This window comes from Tachypleus tridentatus, chromosome 13, assembly GCF_004210375.1.
Source record: "Tachypleus tridentatus isolate NWPU-2018 chromosome 13, ASM421037v1, whole genome shotgun sequence".
Classification (NCBI taxonomy): Eukaryota; Metazoa; Arthropoda; class Merostomata; order Xiphosura; family Limulidae; genus Tachypleus; species Tachypleus tridentatus.
Window position 1 is genome coordinate 95,731,159 of NC_134837.1, and position 21,479 is coordinate 95,752,637.

The 21,479-nt window shown below is 32.0% G+C and overlaps 1 protein-coding gene across 5 annotated transcripts in view; it reads right to left on the bottom strand.

Annotated features, from left to right (window-relative positions):
* The window catches only part of mei-W68 (meiotic W68), a 35,159-nt gene extending 17,361 nt beyond the window's left edge, over positions 1–17,798 (bottom strand). The window contains exons 1-7 of one of the 5 annotated variants that reach the window (XM_076482824.1): positions 17,396–17,461; positions 15,542–15,568; positions 15,122–15,235; positions 7,569–7,657; positions 4,865–4,931; positions 4,229–4,337; positions 2,754–2,840 (exon numbers count right to left, since the gene is read on the bottom strand). In XM_076482824.1, coding sequence (XP_076338939.1) covers positions 2,754–2,840; positions 4,229–4,337; positions 4,865–4,931; positions 7,569–7,657; positions 15,122–15,123 — 354 coding nt within the window. In that variant the 5' untranslated portion in view covers positions 15,124–15,235; positions 15,542–15,568; positions 17,396–17,461. Of the gene's footprint in view, positions 1–2,753; positions 2,841–4,228; positions 4,338–4,864; positions 4,932–7,568; positions 7,658–15,121; positions 15,236–15,541; positions 15,569–17,244; positions 17,462–17,491 lie in introns of those variants that run through there. The other 4 variants (XM_076482823.1, XM_076482822.1, XM_076482826.1 and 1 more) reach the window with 4 other exon arrangements.
* Between the last annotated feature and the right edge of the window lie 3,681 nt (positions 17,799–21,479).

Below are 21,479 nucleotides of genomic sequence, written 5' to 3' on the forward strand. Positions count from 1 at the left end.
GATGAACTAAGATATTGATATGAAGAGGTTGAGGCAAGAACAATTGATTATCATCTGCCAATCCTTGGTTGCTTTTGTAAAAAGTTGAACTATTGTTATAAAAAAGATGAAGTAAAAACTAATTGCCAGCCATCATTCTCTTGGGGACAATGAAAGGGTGGGAATAAAAACCTCAGGAAGAATGAGGAACAGGTCTGATTCCCCAATGCCAAAGAAGTTACTGGACCACCTCTGACAGATGCTGGTCAGTCACAGGAGCATAAAGAGAAGAGAATAATATGGAGAAATAAGAAACCTAAGGGGGTGAATTCGAGGGAAGGGATTTGGAGACAAGCGAGGCTCCGATGAAGAAAATGGCTACAATATCTGTAAAGGTGTAATGTTGGTGGACTGATGAAACCTGAGGCCTGATAATATCCAGGACTATATTAAAAACAAAGTCACCAAAAGAGGGCTATAATTCAAACCCTAAAATACAGTGAGGGTAAATGGACCCAAGCAAACATAGCATTACAACCCCTAATGTCCCAACAACAAATAAAGCATGTATATAAGACTAAATGAGATGCAATAATTCAAAAGTTGCCCCCTAATATGTGACAAGAAACCTAAGAACTACCAATATAAATATTGATAGACAGCCTGATGGGTGCAAAGGGCAAAAGAAGCCATTCTTGGGAGGTGGGACTGCTAATCTCCACATGTAACTTCTAGGCTAACTGATCAACATGGATCCAAATATCAGGGGAGGGATGAAAAATAAAAGTAACATGTAAGAATTAGGTGAATAATAATTAATTTACATTAAGAAAACAACACACATTTGAGAAAAAAATCTGTTGAGAATGAAGTAGGCCTAGGAGACACTAAATGATTAGAATGGTACAGAATAGCAAAAGGTATTTTGCTATTTAACTGTGGTAAAGGAAAAAATGGACAAATGCCTTATTAGTGTGAGCTTTGGTGGAGGTTGGGGATAAAGTTTGAACCATGTAATGCTCAATCTTTCAATGCATAAAAGCAAATAAATCCATTGTCAGATTATCTGCACCTGAGACCTGTAACCCTCAAGGAGGTAATGTGAACTTTGAAATTCATAGCACAGAAAGTTTACACCAAACACGAGTGCAGAAAGAAAAGCAACTTGAACGAGTAAAAATGAATATAAGAATCAAGTTGAAAATTAACTATTTTGGGAGGAAAACTAAGTCAAATATGCAGCAATAAAGAAACAAAAGGGCATATCTGAACTCAAATCCTGCCAAATGAGAAAAGAAGGTTTGGTAGAGAAGCTTAAAGAGAGTTGCATGGATCACATGAACATGTCATGCTACTCTTGGTTATAAGATGATGCATAATGATTTACAAAAGAGACATGTTGGAATACAGTAATTCCAACAATGGGAGAGTACAAGGCTTGTGATATGCATAAAGAAAAAAATGTGCATACAGAGGGCAGCATTGGCTGAAAATAGCTAATCATGTGAGAGAAGTAAGTATTGTAGTGGAATCCTTAATTCCTAACTAGAGCACAAGAAAGTTGATACATTTTTTATTTTAACTTCACACAAAATATATAAAAAATACAGTTTATGGTATAAATTTACCTGAATGGCAAGAACAAACACACAAACATGTATGCACAATAGGTTACTTTTCTATTTTTAATTTTGTGGATTGAAGATGAATGAAGATGAATCCAAGATATCCTGCATGCCAGGCAAGGTAATCCCCTAAAACTATGTTACCTAAACTAAACAACTACATTTATTGATGTAGTAAAAATACATCATACAAAGTATGACTGTATAAAATAATCATTATTAATCTTTCTTTTTTTTCCAAAACACATAGATTTATACATTTAAAACGTAATAAATATAATAGGTATTGATAAATAGAAATGTCACCTTAAAACTAAACAGTTTAATTTTTTCATTGACTATACAGTCCACAACTATTCATATATCTGTAACAACAACAAAATAAGTTGGAATTAGTAATATATTGACATGCAGATCAGGCATCTGAGATCAGTCAAATTACTTTACTTTTCTCTTAAACACTTCCTTAAAAAAAAAAAAAAAGAGTATAAATCTAATAAATCATTATTCAGTGTTTAAAGTGGGGTGGGATATCATCCCATTTCTGTTCAGGAGAGCCTGAAACCATTCTGGTACTTTCAGAGTTGTTAAGAGCTATGTCAAATATCTTGCCCTCTCTTTCTTCTCCCTTTTGAAACAATACAGGTAGCAAGATGTGATACAAAGCAAAAAATGCAACAAAGTTCTATGGAGAGTCACACAAGGTGTTTTCCACTTCCATTTTCATTAAATGGTCTAATTCACTAATCCACCTCCTTGAACAGTTGTCATCACTGTAAACTTCTCAGAAGAAAAAGGTTCAATAGATAGTTAATACACTATTTGTCCTTCTGCTAGAGAAAAAAATATCTGTGATTATATAATTATTAATGATTTAGTTAATAAACTATAAAAGTACAGAGTGGCTATTTCAGGCTACTACATTTTGGTTCAACCTACAATTATACTCTAACCAATTATGCTTTCTTTTCTTTTTTTAAATTCACAAATTTTACAAACCATCCCATCACTTTTTTACAACTTTAAGAATTTAACAAACCATCCATTTCTTCTTTCACCCTACTTCAAGCACTGCTGCTACTCAATCAAAAACTGTGTTAATCTATTCATATTACAAGCTGTATCATAAAAACAGAATGGTGTACTTACAGAAATGGTAGCAGAACAGTCCACATAATTTCCTTCTGCATCTTTGAATTTTAAGTCACCTGCTATGCATCCTTTAGATGTGGCTAGCTAAGAATGTACATGCAAAAATTATCATAAACAATATTACTAATTTCTGAAAAAAAATAAAGTTTTATTAAATGTATTTTGAAATATAATGAACTACATGCAGGTATAACTCCTTTCTACATCAGCAGGTTTATTACTGACTTCTGTTCTAATTACTTCATTTTTATATTCATATTTTGTACAAAAAGATTTTGCTCTAAAATTATCTCATTTTAGCTGAACAACACAAACTTTTTATCTAAAACATCTTGTTAAAAAGATTAAACCAGGAAATAATATGAAGGTGAGCTACTTATGTACAACCCTTTTATCATAGCTAAAACAATGAAACTGTACAAAAGACACAACATGGTATCTTTTGTGAATTACATTTTACTAGAAATAATGTCTAAACTGTTTGTAAGATTAATTGTACAAATAATATACAAGGTGGCACATATATCAGAACAATCCAAGATGCATAATGGATTTCAATAAACCAACAGTAATATATTAGACTGAATTATTATTCATTTGCATCAAGTTCTCATAGGGCAACTCTTTAGAGTAGGTGTTTGAGACTTGTTGGCAATAAATTTCGCAATCCACTTGTTTTGAAATAATGTATTCAAAGCAAGTTAAATGCATGTACAAAAATTTATTACACTACTGGTTATAATAACTATATCCAGAGCTTTAAATAACTGTCTCTTTTTCATCAAAGTCCACACAGGTGGGTTAAATTACTTCAAAATACTCTCTGACAAGACAAGTTAATCTCCTCTAATCTATTTTTACAATAAAAGACTGTTAAACTTTGTTTAAAATCACCTATTACAAATAAACTAACCTGTAATCTAACTTCACTTTTACTTTCACTTGAGTAGAGTAACATCAATTCACAACAACTGAACCATGCAACAAATGATTTTCAAATAGTTGTGTATGAAAAATCTGATAAATTAGTGATTCTAAAAATATTAAATTTAACATTTACACTTTATGATTATTTTGATCATAATTCACATGTTAAATTTAAATGAAACAATCATATGTATCTAACAATCTACTATAAAAGATAATTCAGTGCCTCATCTTATGATTAAATTTTTCCTTGAAAAACATCAATATGCTGTGAACAATGTTTACATTGACTGACTAATGGTCCACCCATACACCAAACAAAATTGATAATTCCTAGTATTAAAAATATATTATTGTATCTCAAGAAATCCTGAATGTGCGTATACTGTAATGTTGCTGTATGCAAAATAATTATTTAAACAAAACAAAAACTGAAAACACACAGGTATTATATACTATAGATATAATATCTTTTTTTTGCTATGTGTATCTGTTTATTCAGACAACTGAAAGAGATCCATTTTTGGTAAGACTTTTCTACTTACTACATGCAGTTCTCGCCGTTGAACTTTAAAAAGGCAAGCTATGTCATCAATCAGGTTATCAACAATGCTTTGTTTCCCATACCAGTTAACATTTTGATAATAGAGGTCTCTAAAAGATTTTCCAAAATATATGCAAACTTATCAGGAAGACAAATCTAACTTATTTTGTTAAAAACAAAATTGCTGAATTATCACTTAAAAAGAACAAGTTATGACATCACATTAAATTTCAGTCATTGAACATCCCACAAAGAAAATTAAAGCTTGTCAAAAGAACTACATTTGCTCAGTATATAATGTTAATTTGTCTGTTTATTACTATTTGATTATTGGGAGTTTTTTAAATGCCTATTATCAGTATAAAATGAACTAGCTAATTTTGTAGTTTTTATGTGCAGAGTAAAACCCTATGATATTACTTATATTCTATCTACATTAGTTAAAATATATATAAAAACATAAGCAAATTTTATCTTTTTAGATTTAAACTCAGAAAGTTCTACCATAACTATATGTAAATGTGTTTTTTGAAGAAGATAATTAATTCTCATTTATTAATTATTATATATATATTTTTTAAAGTATTGAATGAAAAGTTTAGAAAACATATATATTTTCTTCATCAGATGTACAAACCTTTTAGTACAAAATTTATTTGTCTGTATCAAACAATAGATCTTGCTAAGAAGATGGCAGATGATTCCTAGACCATAGTAAAATATATCACAAATTTGGTATTCTCATTTTTATGTTTATTTTTACCAAAATAAGTCAGTATTACATGAAGTCAATAAAAAATACCACAAAATCAGATGCATGTTTTATCCATGTAAAATTAGTATGTAGTCTCATAAACATTAACTAACATCAAAGATGCATTCAATAGAATTATTTCATTTAGTAATATTTTTAACTTTTTGTAAAAACCAAATTCACAGATATCAATAACAGAATTTTCTGCCATAAAGTACTTCAAAACTTGAAATTTCCAATTAACAAAGTTAAGGTTAGTGAATTTAACAAACAAATGAATTAATCATGCTACAACAATACGGTTCTGAAATCACAGTTAGACATTTCTGTACTCTTAAATTAAATCTCTACTGAGATAAATTGACCAAATGAAGTTTGTGATTTAATTTCAAGAATGTTAATAGCTGCCAATATGTCAAGAGTGAATGAACTTTACTAACTCATTTTGTAGTCATCACTTATACTGAATAAAAACAACATTTGAAATGTTGATTTGCATATTAAATTTAGAGATGAAAACCTAAATATGATTCAACAGCTAAGTAAATTTATTAGCATCCTAGTGCTCTTGATGCTTATCTTATGAATCAGATACCCAAAAGTATACATGGAGCAGTAATGGTATACCTCAAAATATTTCCCAATGATACTTCCAAAAAAGAACAAAATTTAATTTACTCTTGTATTTTCAAAAATGCAGTGTCTTATAAGCAAAATATAAAATGTGTAGTTTTGAGCTATGATTAATTGCAGTGAGATACATACAAATTTTGGACAAATGAGTAAATCTGCATGTAGAAATACACATGATATTTAAAGTAAGAATTTCTGTTTCAAGAATTAACCATTCATAATGATTTTACACCTCAAATGACAAAAGACTGATACATTATGGCACAGTATTAGTTCTTATTTTTTTAAATATGTGTGGGTATATACAGGGTGGCCCGTAAGTCCCTACCCATCAAAAACAAAACCACACACTAGGTAGAAAAATTCCCGTTTTTCTCTTTCATATTAATTATGCATGCTATAATAAGTATGTATTTGACTAATGAGTGAGGATATCAATTACATATACATAAAAATGCAGAATTAAGATCATACTATCACAGTGGCAAATACTGAACCTTAGAGCACAGAAAGCCTGAAAATATCCCCTAATTTAAAAAATCCTACAACAATATTCAACATATTACATGATGAGAGAAAGTTTACTTAATAGTTACAATGCTCCTAATAATTGATTAATAATTCCCCATTAGCTGGTCACGTACAACAAATAATAGAATATTTTTTGTAATCATGCAATTCTTCCCACTAAGATGTACGTATATATGCAATTATACATATTTTATAATTGAAAACAACTTATCAATTTTTATTTTACTTTTTTTCATACAGATATAATGTTGACTATTTTACAAGAATTACAGGTAAATACTACAAGACCAGGCAATATTTTTTTTTTTACTGAAAAATCACATCAGGCTACATGCTGCATTCACCAAGGGGAGTCAAATCCCTAATTTTAGTATTGTAAATCTGTAGGTTTACCACTCTTCCACTAGAGAACCTAGGCAATATTAAACATTCCAGAATGATTGGTCTCTTTTATGCTGCAATAATATATCAAGATACAGAAGATATTAAAATTAAATTTAACTTTGTTGAAAAGACTTTTGTATCTTGTATTAGCATTGACATGAGTCTAAACAAGATGACAAGCTATGCAGTAATGTTATTTTACATAAATTCAAGATATTGCCTTACTATTCTCCAACTTCACATTCTTCACTGGAAACCTTTAGGGAGATTGTGAGTTCTTTATTTTTAAAATAAAGTTTTCCTTTGAGTTCCTTTATATTTAGTTTCTTTTCTGATACATTTAGCTGAGTTCAGTTCAGTGTCTAGTTGTGGAAATATCTTGGCAGCTAGAGTTTAATTCACTACTTACCATAACAGCCGAATAACCTGAGAAATATAACAATCTAGTTTCTGTTTCAACTGACTAGGGCCTCAGTGTTTTGATGGGGATACAATATCTGTTTTTGTCAGTTTAAAAATTAAATGACAAAATTATCAGATATATTTAGTTAATGATTTTATCATTAAAGTTATGTTAATGGTCAACTTAATTAATGGAATGACATATGAATCAAACTCTTATCTGTATAAAAATAAACAAAAGGTACATAATGTGTTACTTATAAACTAAATAGAATTTTTATTTTAGACAGCACATAAAATGACACATTGCACACCATAAATATTTATTTTTCTTATTGTAATTTTATCAATATCTCCTTACTTTGATTAATTAAACAATACTGTTTGAATTGCACTAATATCTTTGTAACAGCATAAATGTTTACACAACAATACCTGTACAACATAAATGGAAAGCTATACAAATAACAAAAAGCATATCATGGTTTTACATACCACTAAGTAATATAATAACAAGGTATAACATTGTAAAGGATAGTTATGGTTTGTTCAGATTCAAAAATTATTGTTACTCTAATTTCTCTTAAATGTTCATTTTTTAAAACTTTTAATTCCAAAAAAGGTATGAAATACATACCAAATTTTTTCAGAGATGTTTTATTTCTTAAGGACACAGAAAAAGTGACTGAAGAACCATTCATCTGTAATCCTACACCAGGATCAAACCTTATCATAAAATAGACAACAAAATAATATTATAAATGTACACAGTACTAACAAATTTATAATATAATATAGTAATTATGTATCTTTTTCTTACATAACTGTTAAAAAATTACAATTAAAAAAAATAATTTTCTAAAATGGTTTAATCTCTTAATTATACCAAAGTTGTTCTTCAAACAGCTGAACTATGTCTCAATATTCTTCAAAACACATGGTATTAGTAGCTTTCAGATATATAGTTTCCTATTATCATCATGGAAATAAATTCAATATTTGTCTGTATTCTTTATTATTTTAAATATATCAATTCAGTAACAGATTTTGTGAGTTAAAATTAACAGAAAATGTTCATCTCACTTTCTAAACAAGAAATTCATAATAATAACTAATTATACACTTTAATCAGTATGTAAGTTTCATATATTAATAAAACTGATACACTGAGTCCTCCCAAAAAATGCAGTTGAAACATGATAAATTTTTTAAAGGGTGTACCAATTTTATTAATTAATTGCCATAAGGTAAATGAATAAACTTAAAATAAAATCATAAACTAGTTTATATTTGGAGATGCAGTGCATTACAAATAAAACAAGAAGTTAGCAAGTATGGTATCAATATAGTTGATATCCTAAATGATACCCCAAGTAACATCTTTAAGAAACTTCTGAAGTTTAACACCAATGATTCATAATTTATCTTTAATAATTACAATTATGAAAAAATTTATGATGATGATGATAATGCCAGGAGACCTAGTGCTCTGCACACATGGTATCATAATCATCAAAATTGGTCATATAAACAGGTTTAGGAAAACCAAATTTTTTAACAGATATATAAAATGTGAAGCTATCATTGTCAATGATATTTAGAAAATAAATTTGTAGCTGAAGATTCTAAAATGGAAATAAAATACCTTACTGATATATTTTCTTTGCACTTTGGATGTCATATAAGATGATATGACAAAATTAGAATTATTTGGTGAAGTTTCATTCTAAATAGTATCAGAAATAACATTATCTTTCATCATGTAAAAGTAAAATATGAAATTTTAACCACTTAGTGGTAGTTGGATTATGAATAAATTTTCTGAATGTGATGAATTTCAGTGAATATAGTTATCTTTATTGAAAAAAAATAACATCATTTCTTTTAAGAAGTTTAGAAACAAGGATACTATTAAGTTTTTTCAAATTCTTTAATGAATCCCATTCAGACATAGAGAAAATAGGCTTTTTATTATGGTTATACTGTTATAATAATCAAAAACAAGACTGTAAATATGCATTCTAAAACTGTCAAAAGATAAGCCTTTGTGTTATACAATTTTAATGTTTGGATTGGACAAACTTAGGGGCAGACAGTGAAATGCCTGATGCTGAATTTGAATAGTTCAGTTCTTGAATTGCTCAAGCATTTGGATAAAAAGAAAAAACCCAACAGTACTTGTTTAGTAGTTTTTTATGAACCCATGAAAAAATTCCTGGACTTAGAGGTGAGAGAAAGCTCCTACAGCCAACCAAGCAACAACTGATGGTCTCCCAAACAATATGGTTGAGATTAAACTCAATCACCAGTAGCTAGGATGATCACTGATGACTGAAAGTAAGTAGTAAACCATGCTTTACAAGCAAAAAATTGCAAATTAGCAAGAAACAACCCTCTACCAATAGGAGTGTAACGTAACCTTTTATCACAGCTGGCTCCTATGCAGTTAAATCTGATTCTCACTTCAAGATTAGACACAAAAAACAACACTGAAAGTAGGTTAGATGAGTGGAAAGTGTGAGGATAATTAGTATCTATCAGAAACATATTTTCAGTGTAGGAAAATATTAACTTCCAGTGTGATTATTTATCTTTTCTCACAGTTACAAATAGAATTGAGCAGGTGGAGGGACCAGTGTAGAATTACCTAGATGAGCAGCCACAAAGTTTGTCACTAAATGTAAAAGAAACATACCTGTGAGAGACTGAACCATATTTGACCCTGGTAAAATCTTTGCCCAGGTTGAACCTGTTTTGTGCCACAATCAAAGAGCAAAAAAGGAAGAGGAATCTATGCAGAGTGACTAGATGTGTTGTACCATAGTCAAAAGGACAATCTCACTGTGACCAGTGGTACCAGAAGAAACTTGACTGGCCCCTGACAGGAAAAGGGTCCTCAACCATTCAATTCAGGTACATGAATCAGAAGGGAAAAGGAGCCACTATTCCAAGAACCTAAACCAACATGTTTGCAAAAACAACATAACCTGGAACAATAATCCCCAGCAATGTACATCCAGACAACATCAGGAAGGTGGAAGTGCCACATGGAGGTTCAATTACAGTCCAAAACCAATCAGCACTGGAAAACACCCAGTTCACAGAAGAAGTTCCCAGTCCACTCACATGTAAGGGCTTATGTTGGCTGGTCCAGCTCCAACCAAAACCAGTTGCTCAAAACATACATCCAGGTAGCTGTAGAAGGAAAGCTTTCCTGCCAGAGGGTAAAACAATCCAATCCAGACCAGTAATGGTTAGTTGGTTGATTTAGTGTTTTATGGCACAAAGCAGCTAGGCTATCTGCACCAAACATTCAGTAAAAAGGTAAAAATAAATTAAATGTAGTAAAATACATGAAAAGAAATGAAGGTAAAACAAAACAGCACTGAAAAACAGAAAAAGCATAAAACCAATGTTGACACCTAGTCTACAATGTTAAGAGAGAAAGCAGAGTAAGAGAAGTTGTTAAGGGCTTTCTCTAGCATAATGGTAAGTACAAGAACCACTGTCAGTCACCTGAAGTTGGCCTTTCCAGCCCTGATTCTGGGTTATGTGTCATAACAGCCATTATCAAAAGGTAAAGTAATAAAAGTTTTAAAAGACATATAGCAAAATCATTATAATAATTAGCCAAATATCTGGTGAAAAGGTAAAAGTAAAGTAAATGTAGTAAAATTCATAAAAGGAAATGAAGGTAAAAACGAAACAGCAATTAAACACATAAAATGGCATAAAACCAATGTTGAAATCCAGTTTACAAAGTTGTAAAGGACTTTCTGTAGTATAATGGTAATGATCATAACCCACCAGGAAGACTAACAGGTAAGTACAAGAACCACCGTCAGTCACCTGAAGTTGGTCTTTCCAGTCCTTGTTCTGGGTTATGTGTCAGTATGGCCAGTACCAAAAGGTAAAGTAATAAAAGTGTTAAAAGACATGCAGCAAAATTGTAATAACAACTCGCCAGGACGACTAACAGGTAGTTCAAACAGCACCATTAGTCACCTGAAGTTGGCCTTTCCAGTCCTGGTGTCGAGTTATTTAATGTTCTGGCCATTTTTCAATTCCAAATTGAACTAGAGATATTGAGACTCATAAAAGGGAACCACAATTAAAAAGGTGTAATGAATAAATATCCAACACTTAAATGAAATTAAAAAGATTAATGGCCATTAAAAAATTAAAAACTTTATCAAGGTGGACAGTGTCACCATCACCAATAACATTGTCCAATGTTATGGACAAACCCTGGGACAGAACATGTTTAAAATAGTGCTATTGTTGAAAGTTGTAACGATGGAGAGAAAGTAAAATGTGGCTAACAGTGATTTGAGTGTTACACAAACTACACAATGGTGCAACAGTTCCAGATAAAAGAAAACGATGAGTTAAAAAACTGTGACCAATGTGTAGTCTAGTTAGAACAACTTCCTCCTTCTGAACCTTACGGAAGCTAGACGGCCAAAGCCCAATATAGGGTTTTATTTGGAAAAGCTTGTTGTCGCATTGCTCACTCCAAGTGGACTGCCAGTTGGCATGGAGCCGAGCCTTGAATATGGGACCATAGTCCATGTACAGAATAGGCACAGTGGTGATAGTGCCAGAGCAGATAGATTCAGCTGCCGTGTCTGCAAGCTCGTTCCCGCAAATACCAACGAGGCCTGGTATCCAGAAAAACTGGATAGAAGTAGATGTTAATGAGAAATGGACCAGTCAGTTTTGAACATCAGCGAGAACAGGGTGTGAGCCAACGTGAAGCGATTCCAGGGCCAGTAGAGAACTAAGCGAGTCAGTATAAATAGTGCAGTTGGAGTACTGCTTAGCTTCAATATGATCCAGGGCAAGAGATATGGCATACAGTTCAGCAGTGAACACAGAAGCTGTTGAGGGGATTCTGCGCGCAACCACCGAACTGCAACAAACCATGGCAGAGCCCACAGAATTACCTGATTTGGAACCATCCGTATAAATTGGAATGGAAAGATTGTTCGAAAGATGTTCAGTAAATAAAAGATGATACTTCCAATCGGGAGTATCTGTCTTTCTCAGATGACTTAAAGAAAGGTCACATTTGGGGACTGTAATAAGCCATGGTGGGATGGGCTGACCAGTGGATTCTGCAATGTTATCCAAGAACAGACCCAATTCATCCAATTGCACCTGGATGCGAAGGCCAAAAGGAGCAATGGCAGATCGTCTGTTCTGAAAAAGTATGGCCTACTGAGGAAAGAAAACACATCCCCAGGTGGGATGCTTTGGTAAGGAATGAAGTTTCGAAGAATATAGTAAAGACAGTTGCAAATGGAGAAGGTTAGAAGAAGGTTCATGAGATTCTACGTATAAGCTTTGAACTGGGGAGGTGCAGAAAGCCCCAGTGCAGAGTCGAAATCCTTGATGATGAATGGGGTCCAGCATCTTTAAGGCCGAAGGTCTGGCAGAGCCATAGACCATTAATACATAGTTGAGTTTTGATCGAATAAGAGCACAATATATCTTTAACATAGAACATCGATCTGCTCCCCAACTGGTGGTAGAGAGGACATGTAGGATATTCAGTGCTCTTGTGCATTTGACCCGTAGCTGCTTTACGTGTGATATAAAGGTCAGCTTATGGTCAAAGATAAGCCCCAAGAATTTGGTCTCAGGGACCACTGGCAGTGAAACTTCACTGATATGGAGTTCAGGATCAGGGTGAATACCCCGTTGGTGGCAAAAATACATGCAAACGGTTTTAAAGAGAGAGAAATTAAAGCAATTCCTCTTAGTCCACTTCAGTACATGATTGAGGGCAGTTTGTAGTTGCCGCTTAATATATCTCATGTTCGACGACTGACACAAGATGTAAAAGTCGTCGACATAGAGCCCGTTTGCAACAGTAAGAGAGAGTTATTCAGTGATGACATTTATCTTTATACTGAAAAGTGTAACACTCAAAACACAGCCCTCAGGGACTAACTAGGAAAAGGTCCTTAAAGAAACATAGTGAATATGTTAATGGATCCTAACAATGTGGATTTGTAGAATCAAGTTTTAAAGCAAGTGTGTTCTCTGCTGTAAAAAAATGGCAACAGATGCAGCATAACAAAAAAAGTACTGGTAAAGATCCAATGAGGTCTCTGGACCAAAATATTCATAGGTACCAAGGATACACCTGCTATGAGAGATCAATAAATGAGCAAATCTTAATTCATGGAAATGTCACTTGACCACAGTGATTCATGTATTACATAGCCTTTAAAAGTAGATTTTAGTACAGTAATAGTTGTAGCCAAGTGGTTATATGACCCCTTGTCAACTTACACAGTTAGCTGACTTTTTAATCCATTGGAATTCATAAACCTTGTATTTTTCACCAAGAGACTTGCTATGTGTGATTGAATTCATGACTTCTGGCAATCTTCTTCTTCAAGTAATCAATGGTGTTCACCTATTGTGTGTACCAAAGAGTCCCAATTTCCACAGCTGCTTTGAAAAGCTATATCTTAACTATGTAGTGATGCAACTCTGAGACCCATCAACCAAAATATGTCAGCTACCAGTGACATAAAGCCATTAAAAAGGATCTACTAATCCTGCTATGACATACAGGTTTTTTGAAGGTTGACAATAGTATCTCCTCATCTAGAACTTGATTCCTTCAATGCAAAACCTGTCCACCATGAAAACTGTTACAGTGTTACTGAAATGAGTATATAAGTTGTTTTTTTTATTGGTGTATCATTAATAGTCATCTTGTTGTTGTAAAACAAATTCTAAAAAGAGGAAACTTTATCCTTCATTATCAAACCACTTGAAGTGGTGAGAACAAATGAAGCCACCTAAAAGACATAACTCTTTATTATTATTATGCAATTTTATGCATGAAGTATTGGTGAATTAAAGACATTACCCTTCATCATTAGTGACTTCAAGTCACATAAAACAGATTATATTTCTTTTAATTTTACTTGCTTGTATTGAAGGTTTCCTTTATAGTTTTATAACTATGTAGGTTAATTATTATTAAAGAGTTTGATAAAATGCTGTATGTTAAATCATGTGTGGCCACTTACACACAAGCTAATGCTTTTGTTTCTGTAAAGGTTTTACTTTGCAACTTACATTTTCATTTTAATCTTGTAAAAGCATGTTTGTTCTGTTTTGTATTTTGGTATACACTGTGAAAGGTTTGTTTTGTTTTTCTTTTTTATATGCCATAGGATTTCATGTTTTGATTTTTGTAAAAGAGGACACTGTTTACTTTTTAAGTTACATTGCTACATTTGAGCAATTTTATACAAAATTCATCTATGTATCTGTGTGTAAAAAGTTTGATTTAATATTCTCTATCTTTGGTAAAGGGTTTGCATTTTATTTTTCTGCATAGTGTGTAAGACTATTCCATTTAAAGAGTGTAGATGATAATTGTGAAAGCATAGTTTTAAAATGTTATTTCCTCTGTTTCATTAAATTATGGGTTATTCATAAAGGTTTTATGTTAGTGTATGTGTGTGCTACTTTTTATGTATTGTATTTTCATTGTTAATTAGTTTTATGTCCTTTGTACTGCACTTCTTTGTTAAAGAGTTTTTGTTATGCATTTTATGATGTTGTTTTTTTTACAGGGATTATGACATCTGTATGGTGTAAGAATTTTTGAGGTTGACAAAGAGTTAATGTAATCTTCAATCAGCACAAATAAATTTTAATAGTTGTAAAATTCAAGTTAATTATCAGCTTTAAGACAAAAGTGATGTAGGTAAGACAACAAGTGTGGTACTTGGATATACAATACATTTCTATCCTTTGGTTCATTCTTTGTACTGCATAAGTCTAGGATTTCAGGTAACATGTTGTTCAAGAAAGCTAATAAGTTGATTTTTTTCTACATTACCTTTGTTCATTTGTTGTTTTTGGAATGGGTTATACCTATTACTGCCTGAGAAGAATATTGTTTAATATAGCACATTGTGCAAGGATGTTGACAACAATGTCCTTCAATGGTTACCCAGGTGATATCTAGAAGCTATGACCCCAACTATGTTATAATGAGAATGATCAGTCACGTGTATAGTACTAATTCCCTGGTAATTTCAAGTTTCCTTACTTGCTAAGGAATGTCACATTTGGTCAATCTCTGTAAACTTCATATTTTAAATATTGTTCGATAACACAGATTTTCAAAATGTTTCCATACTATTAGCTACTTACATCACATTCTTCCATGTATCTCTTCTTGGAAAGGTGAAACTTGGTATTTGCCCATTACTTATTGACAGAATTAGCTTTTCTGATACATCTTCAACTTTTTTTAAAAGCAGATTTCTAGAAAAAACAACCAAATAGCTAGCTATGCAACAATCGATACATACATAGGTTGTACTGAACTATTTCTATACTCACCATATATGACAGAAAATTTATACTCATCTTACTAAATATAAGACCTTAATATAAACACTAGGCATAGAATAATATTCACAAACAGCTGAAGACTTAAAGCAAAAATACATATCTTTTTTAAGATGATGATATTATGTTATAATATTTTGAGTTAGAAAAAGGAAGATAAGTTTAAGCATGAAATGTAAATTTATGTATTTCAAATAAAAAAATTTTGAAAGGACTTACTTCTCGAATAAGAGAAGCACTGATGTTCTGGAAAAAAGACAAAACATTGAAACTTTCTGCTAAAAATGTAGCTGCAGTGAAATAGAGCAAATAATAGTATCCTCCATACTATTTAAAAAACATTTGAAGTTACAAAGAATAATAAAGTTATTAAGGCTTATTTTTGGTAATCTTGTATGTTGGAATGACAATAAAGATAGCATCATAATGGTAATGATTTCTGGCTTAAGTCAACTAAGAGTTCAAACTTTTGAACTTATTTTATCTGTAATACAGAAAAATGAAAACAGTCTAGATTAAGATATTCAAAATTGTTAGAGGAATTATCTATTTATATTGGTTGTTCACTTGTGTTGTGGTATACAAAAGCTGAAAATACAAACATGAATATTTGGGATAATTAATCCAAGCTAGCTCTGAAAGGCTAGATTCAAACTTCTCTTCTTCTTTAGAAAATATTTTTGGTCAGAATTATGGACTTATAGAATGTGGTTTGTCTGTTGATATGGTTTGTGTTGTTATTCCAAATCATTTTATAAGTTTATGAATACAAAAGTTCTCTTCAACTTGTTTAAAAACTAAAAATTCACTGGATAATATGTGTTTATTAATATCACATTATGACTAAGCTAATACATAAACTGTTAGGAACCAGGGTTTTAACAGCATTATATATATGTACGTTAACAATTATCCCACTACAGGTTTCACAAACTAAGATGTCTTTGATTGTGCATAGAACATAAAGAAAAATGATAGATTAAGGCACTGAATGATGAATAAATTAACATGTAGAGAATGCAAGTTGAAGGCACAGTAAACTCAGACATGATTCCAGTTAAAACAGTGATACATTTCTAATATCTTAAAATAGTTTTACTTCAGACACAGTAGGAGGAGCAGACTGAAGAAGCTTATGAGAAGGCAGGATAAGTATTTTAGGAAATCACACTTGAATATTACCTGAAATAGGTCTCTATAACTAGTTTGGAGTATTATGATGGTGGTAAGGATAGCCTAAATGTGTCAAATGGTCACTTGTTATTATTGGCAACTATTTCAAATATATATAAACACGATGTCAACTCACATTTATAATTCATATAATTATGTTTAGTTGAATATATTTGTCTTAGTAGTAAAATAATGATAACAATGTAAAGACTCATACTTGTATATGTTGAACATTGAGTATAATTTGGTTTAACTGGCTGTCATAACTTATCTGTATATTTTATACACCACTAACTAACCAAAGAGGCAGCAAATTCATTACACACACATAAACTATGGCTAGTCATTATAGCTGAAATAAACATAACACAAGTTTCATGTTATTATATTAATCAAACTTTGATTAACTGTGTTTTTACTTCATAATTAAAACCACCCAATTGATGTTTCTGAGTTTTACTATAGTTTGTTATAAATGTAAAAGTTTAGGTTCATATCAATGAACTGTTGTAACATTTGTAAACTATATGTACTGATAACAAAGTTTAATAGTTACACACCATGACATGTTTACCTCACAATCACAATAAAAAAAAACTGAAAATTTCAACTACTGCACAGATCCATTTCTATGTAAGAATTTACCACTACATTATTTGCAAAATGTATTATGTTACTACTACTAACACAGTGTTATTAAATTAATGATTATTTAGTATTTCATTCTTTATAAAACAATCAATGTTTACTTTAAAATTCTCCACGATGTACTGAGTTAAATATTACGCTGTTACTTTACAATAAATAATTAATTTTCTCTGCTACAATTATTACATAACAAAAGAGATATATAAATTTCATGTTCACTGCTTTAAAGTTGAAGTTGAAGTTTTACTCAACTGCTAGACAAGGTAATCCAATCAGTCTAACTGATATAAATAATAACGTTAAAAATGATTTGTTTTTTGTTCACTAGACGTCATGTTGTTTACTTACAATGTTTAATAAAACTTAATCACACACCTATAGTTACAAGTATTTTCGTCGCAATAATTCGACCTGCTTTGAACTCGATTATTTACATACTTCACTGAAAGACAACGCCGCAAAAAATTAACTTTTTCCCAAAATTCATTTTCGTTACAAATCATTACAAACTTTCTAGGTATATTTTATATATTGTTTTAATAATTTCAAAAACAGGCAAACGAAATTGTAAATTTGTTTATCAACACCGGACCTCTTACTAATTTAACGCTACAATTCACGTCACACGAAACTTCGAAGCAGCTGACAATCGTATATTATTACAAACTATCGTCTGCTATTTTTAACTGCCATCTAGAAAAATTAAATTAAATAGCATCAAAGGAATTTAAGAAACTGAAACTTATTTATGTACTAATTTCATAAATACAGAGTGACAACTATAAATAAATCCTTAAAGTGCAATGAAGAAACTGTGTAACAAAAATAAGAGCATTATACTGATTTCATATGATGTTTTTTCGCGCAAAGCTACACGAAGGCTATCTTTCTCTAATTTAGCAGTAAAAGTCTATAAAGAAGACAGCTAATCATCACCACCCACCATAAACTCTTGGGCTACTCTTTTACCAACGAATAGTGGAATGGACCGTAACTTTATAACGTCCCTATGGCTGAAAAGGTGAGCATGTTTGGTGGGTCGAGGATTCAAACTCGTGACCCTGAGAGTCCCTCGCTGATACAGCGGTAAGTCTACGGAGTTACAAAGCTAAAATCAGGGGTTCGATTCCTCTTGGTGTACTCAGCAAATAGCCCCATGTGGCTTTGCTATAAGAAAAACACACACACGTGACCCTGAGATTACAAATCAAGTTCACTTATCATTTGGCCATTCCGGACCAATATAATTATTAATGTATTCAGACTAAATCCCCTATACAAGAAAGCTAGGATAATTATGCAACCTTATTTATCGCTAGCTTCAAATTCTATAAAACAAGAATTAAAATTACTGCAACGATATTCTGTGACACCAAAGTTTTGTCCTTCCTATCAACTTTGTTTTTTTCATCTGAAGCTGATTTCCGCAAAAGAGAACACGATATGTCAGCTATATAACACAAGATTCTATTAAGAAGTATTATGACGTATCCGCCCGCTACTACATCGGTAAGTCTACGGATTTACAACGCTAAAATCAGTGGTTCGATCAGCAGATAGTCTGATGTGGCTTTGCTATAAGAAAAAAAAATACACACACACACACATTATGACGTAACCCTAAATGTTTTTAAAACTGGGTTTGTCCAAATGTTCAGAATATATCTATATATGTTATACATTTATTTTCTCTTTCACGAAAGAGGTAAAATTAAAAATAGCATTTGTTAAGTTGAGGCGTAATTCATTCTTTTATGAGACTTAAATACGCGAAACTGCAATTTACAGTAGAAGATATGGGTCCTACATCCCACGTAATTTTATATAGAATAAAATTATCAATGGGTTCCCATTAAGACCATGGGCCCTGGGACTGAGTCCTCTCTATCACCCACCCAAATACGCCGCTGTAGGCCATATTATAGTGAACTAAAAAGGACACACAAAAATTATTCGCCCCTGGGCCCCCACAACCTTAAATCCACCACTGGTGGCCTAAATTTATTTAGGTATCCGTGATTTAAAGTTAGAGAACCCAGTCTTTCTCTGGTTTGAGTACACCTCGAGTAATTTTTCAACTGGGAAAGAGCACATATCGGGCGTTCATACGAACAAGAAGTAGCGGTAACAAAGATTTTTGGTACAATGAAGCACATTCTAAGCTGTCAGCCTATATCTGGGGCCTGTCCTAGATAAGTATGTAAAGTCATCTTGTCTTTCATCAGTGAAGTTCTTTACAAAACATACCAGGATTTGACAAATTTACCTGTAAAAGTACATAGCCTTTCTCATATCTAAGGCAAAAACTCTTGTGCGAGTTTTGATAGTACATGTTTTTGAATCGATAATTCTTGCCTTACACATGTATCAAATCTGGAGAAAAAATTATTGAAAATGTGTCCAAGTTAAGGAATGTTTTTAAAAGTAATTCTTCATGTAACTATAATCTATATTTGCATATTGGGCTTGTTGTTGAATAACTCGTGATGTGCTAACATAAATATTAGTTTTGCTTGCAATATTATAGCTGTGCTTCAAGATACAATGTGAATAAACATCGAAGTAGTGTTTATTGGTCATATAGCAAGTAGGGATAATGTACAATGATAATCTGAAGGTTGCAGAAGTAAAAAATACAAGATGGCAAAGAGCATGTAATTGTGTATGATAAAAGCTTCTCAATAACGGCACTTTATGATAAAAAAAATTTAGGAATTTCCATCTAAATAAGCTACTTTGTTGATTTCTAGAGCAATCAGAAGTCTTTCAAACCAACAAAGTACTCTAACAACAATCTAAAAACTGTAGTCAGAAGCTGGGATTGCATGACGTGTGTCACAACATGCTATGCTTCTGGTTTTTTTCAACGATGCTATTTTCCTCAAATTCTAAAAATTTTTGAGAAGTTGTAGAAGTACTTTAGGTTGAGTACAATCTCACAATGAATTGACCGCTTTAATTATGGGTTGGTTGGACACAGGAAAAAGCTGTGTATCCTGTTGTACAAGTATTGTTTTGAGGTGTGCTATGGACTCATTCTTAGGTATTGTCATCTTCTGCAATGATAGAAATAATGTTATAAATGTTTTTCTGTCTAGATACAAAGTTGTGCACAAGTAAAAAGTTTATTTCAATTATGGTGAGGCAGTTATACAGCTATAACCTGCAATGGTTACTCACATGATACATAAAGCAGAAGTGACAGAAGCTTGCTGTCAATAAAGTGTCATTCAGCCATATGCATCTAAAAGCAAACAAATGGTTAAAAGAACAACTGATGCTGCTAGTTAGAGGTTAAACAGATAGCCTTGAAGCAAAACAAGCTAAACTCAGTACATTGCTTTTATATTAGGCTGACACATTTGACAGAACATTTATCATCACAGACACAAAGGAAGAATGGTCTTGAAAAAAAATAAAATTATATATAAACTTCCTTAAAGGATCTGGGTAATGGTGAGTACTGAAATAGGGCAGGTATTAAAAGACAAAGTAATAACAAAATCATATTACTTGGTTGCTTCTTGCAGTGATACTGAATAATGTCACCACATTAAGACTCTGTGTGGACTTCAAACAAATGAACATGGTAGAGTGTGCTAAGGTGTTTCCATTATCACACACTGGACATAAAGAGAGATACATGTTAATTCAACATCAATATAAGAATAGGAAAACGAGCTCAATTAATACTTTATTCTCTGCTGTGACAAGAACTCTGCCACAGTAGCTGGATAAAGTTTGTGATTTCTATATGTGAGAAAGTAGCCATGCTAATTTGTGGGTGTTCTTATCACTAGGCAATGGCTAGTAGAGAGTTCGAGAGTCAATGAGATGTGCTTCCCTTATAAAGACTGTAATGAGCTAGAATGTTCAAAGAAGTTACGTAGGCATTTCTTTGAACACAGAGTATGTCCTTGTACCATTGCAAACAAATTCAATGTTACTTTGTTTTAGTGTTTGATACCCTGCTTTAAATTTTTCTTGAGAGATTTGAATGTGACAAGGTAGGATATTCCATTTAACCACATCTTGTTTAGCAAACCTCTGAACTGTAAATGGTTAAAACAGAGTAATTTCAATTCAACTCTTGTGTTATGTGATCAATTTCATCTTGGATCCTGTCCAATTTTCCACTATAATCATCCCCCTCTGCCTAAGTTGGTACCATTCACAAAAGACCTCACCAATGACAAACAGTGCAGTAGCATCATTGTCCACTTCCAGAAATGGAGAATGTTTTACAAGAAGTTTACCAGTAAATGTGTAAAAATACACGTGCAAAGAAATCACAACCTGTAAAAACTAAATATATATATTTTTGCATAGTCTGAAT